Here is a 2,500-nt window from a genome sequence, read left to right on the forward strand (position 1 = left end):
CATCAGCTCATCCTTGAAGTGCCTGATGGGTGTTTAACGAAGAACCAGCGACGATTTTTGCACGAAACGGAAGAGGCGCGAGCGAAGCGGTTGGCCCGGAACGCCGAACGAATGCGCCAGAAGCGTGCAGCAGAATCAGAGGAGCAAGCCCGGAAGCGTATGGCCGAGAACGCCGAGCGTATGAGAAGAAAACGAGCGGCCGAGTCAGAGGAACACTATCGCCAGCGCATGGAACGCAACGCCGCCTTTAAGATGACCGAGGATTACCAGCGTCGATTGGCGGAGAACGCGGAACGCAATCGAAGGAGACGACAGAACGAGACTGAAATGGAACGGAGCATCCGGCGGGCGCGCAGTGCCGCCCGCGAACGGTTGCGTCGTGCCATGGAAACCCCGGAGCAGCGTGCGGTGAGGTTGGCAAAGCTCGCCGAACGGATGCGAATCACGCGCGATCGGCTCTGGCATACGATCGAAACCCCGGAACAGCGGGCCGTCCGATTAGCGAAGCTGGCCGAGCGTATGCGCATAGCAAGAGCCAACGAAACGCCGGAACAGCGAGCGCTGCGATTGGCCAAGAACGCGGCCAGGGCTCGCCAGCGGTTCCTGAACGAATCACCTGAACAGTGGATCGAACGGAAGCGAAAGAAGGCCGAGTATGCGCGACAGAAGCGTGCTGCACAGGCCGCAGGCCTTTCACCGACCGGTGGGTCGCAAAGCATGCTGAACGGCAGTACGCTCCAGCAGCCGCACATGGCGGAAATGGATTCAACGAATCCGTACGCCGTTGGGCAAACACCTGCCACGCTACCGGAGACACTGCTACACCCGAGTGCCGGTCAACCATCATCGTCCACTGCTACACAAGGCGCCGGTACGTTCGTGATGAGCCTCAAGGATGGCCACAAGCTGACGGTTTCTGCGATAGGCAAACAATCGGCAGAGCAAGGCACCATCGCGCTGCAAACGACGGATCACCTGTACTCGAGCTCACCGGGCCAGGTTATCTTCAGTGGCACGGAAGTGAAACCGCACGAGCTGCTGAACGGGCAGCATTTAGTCATGCCATCGGATCAGAACCTGTACAAGTTCCACCTTCTTCCCTATCCGTTTGGGAATGCACCCACCACCACAACCAGCACGGTCGTCGCCACCAGCAGCACAGGCAGCACGAGCTCGGCCGGGGGCGTCCAGCAACAGCAGTCATCGGGCCAGCAACATTCGTCGGGAGGATATAAGCGCAAGTAGAGGCGCATGGTCATCGCACGCAGCATAACCAGCGTTCAGCAACGGGTGGAACACGCCCGTGGCAGATTATATCAGAGTTTATCATGGGACAGTGCTCTAGAGCCAGTTAGGGCATAGGAAGCTACAATAACAATTTGTACCTTTTCGTTTATATCGATCGATCGTTTATTCTCCAGACGGCATTGGCGGACGGACGCGGCTATCCTCTTGTTCCGTGACTGGTTGCCGGTTCCGTCTGTTCCGCGTCTTCAATGCTGCTTGGTGAGATTAATTTATTAATTTGAGACACGTCGAACCCCCTCCCTGGCAGATAGGCATGCGTGTAAGGAAGATTTATTGTTTTACACAGAGGATTAAACGGTTTTTTTAGTGCAATGTGGGTATAATTTCAGTTTTTGAATCCTTTGCTCGTCTGCTCTCTCTTTCTCTCGTTCTCATACTTTTCCTCGAGCCGCGCTTCATTTGCTGGCCATTTGAAACAGCAAAACGGCAGCTAACGAGGAGCAAAACCAAGCAACAAATCTGCAAATAAATGCATATTCTGGTTCATTCCAAGCAAAAATACTCATTCACTGGGTCCATTGCATTAGACCCCGAGAAAGGGATGGCGGAATTAAGGATATAGCGAGTGCGCACGCAGTTAGTGGCTGTACTGTATCCGCGTCGCTTGAATTTTAACAGCATGCCCAACATTTCGACGGCGGTATGTAAACGCATAGGTTATGGCACTTGTACTGTCAAACGGGCTTTGTTGCCGATCTGTGTTGCGTGTTGTGTTGCGGTCAGTGTAATTTGATCAATTTTACACTAAATAATTAAGTACAGTAAGTATACTTTCGTTCATTCGTCGCTTGTACGTACAAATCGTACCGGAATGATCCTTTTGAACCAGCACAGGGTCAAGAGAAGGCGAATGTTTGGGGAGACTTGCGAAGAAGTAGTGAGACAGCAAGTACGCCAGAAGGGACGAGAGAGAGACAGAGAGTGAGCGTGGGTGCGCTACTTAACAAAAGTTTCCAGAAACTGTTGCAGGATACGTTTGGACAAGGTCTCTTCGGGGAATAGTTTTTAAAATTCAAACCAACGCTCGGTTGATTTTGTACGGTTGAATATGGCTGAATTTATCGTTTGTTCCTATTGATTTTGTTCAATTTTTAGATGGAAATTGAGCTGGAAGAAATTGACCCTCTTGGTCAACCACCAACGAGAGTAAGTACTGACCGCGCAGATGGTATTGGGCGTTGTATAATGGACT

General features: G+C 52.2%; 2 protein-coding genes across 2 annotated transcripts in view; both read left to right on the plus strand.

Moving 5' to 3' along the window:
- The window catches only part of LOC126572042 (uncharacterized), an 8,106-nt gene that overhangs the window by 2,723 nt on the left and 2,883 nt on the right, over window positions 1–2,500 (plus strand). The window contains exons 3-4 of the mRNA XM_050231061.1: window positions 1–34; window positions 76–1,237. The exon at window positions 1–34 is cut by the window's left edge and continues 111 nt beyond it. Coding sequence (XP_050087018.1) covers window positions 1–34; window positions 76–1,237 — 1,196 coding nt within the window. The remainder of the gene's footprint in view (window positions 35–75; window positions 1,238–2,500) is intronic.
- Window positions 1,992–2,500, plus strand: part of LOC126571407 (uncharacterized) — a 1,310-nt gene continuing 801 nt past the window's right edge. Inside the window, exons 1-2 of the mRNA XM_050229894.1 lie at window positions 1,992–2,069; window positions 2,404–2,454. Of these exons, the coding sequence (XP_050085851.1) occupies window positions 2,404–2,454 (51 nt within the window). The 5' untranslated portion in view covers window positions 1,992–2,069. The remainder of the gene's footprint in view (window positions 2,070–2,403; window positions 2,455–2,500) is intronic.

This window comes from Anopheles aquasalis, chromosome 2 (assembly GCF_943734665.1).
Source record: "Anopheles aquasalis chromosome 2, idAnoAquaMG_Q_19, whole genome shotgun sequence".
NCBI lineage: Eukaryota > Metazoa > Arthropoda > Insecta > Diptera > Culicidae > Anopheles > Anopheles aquasalis.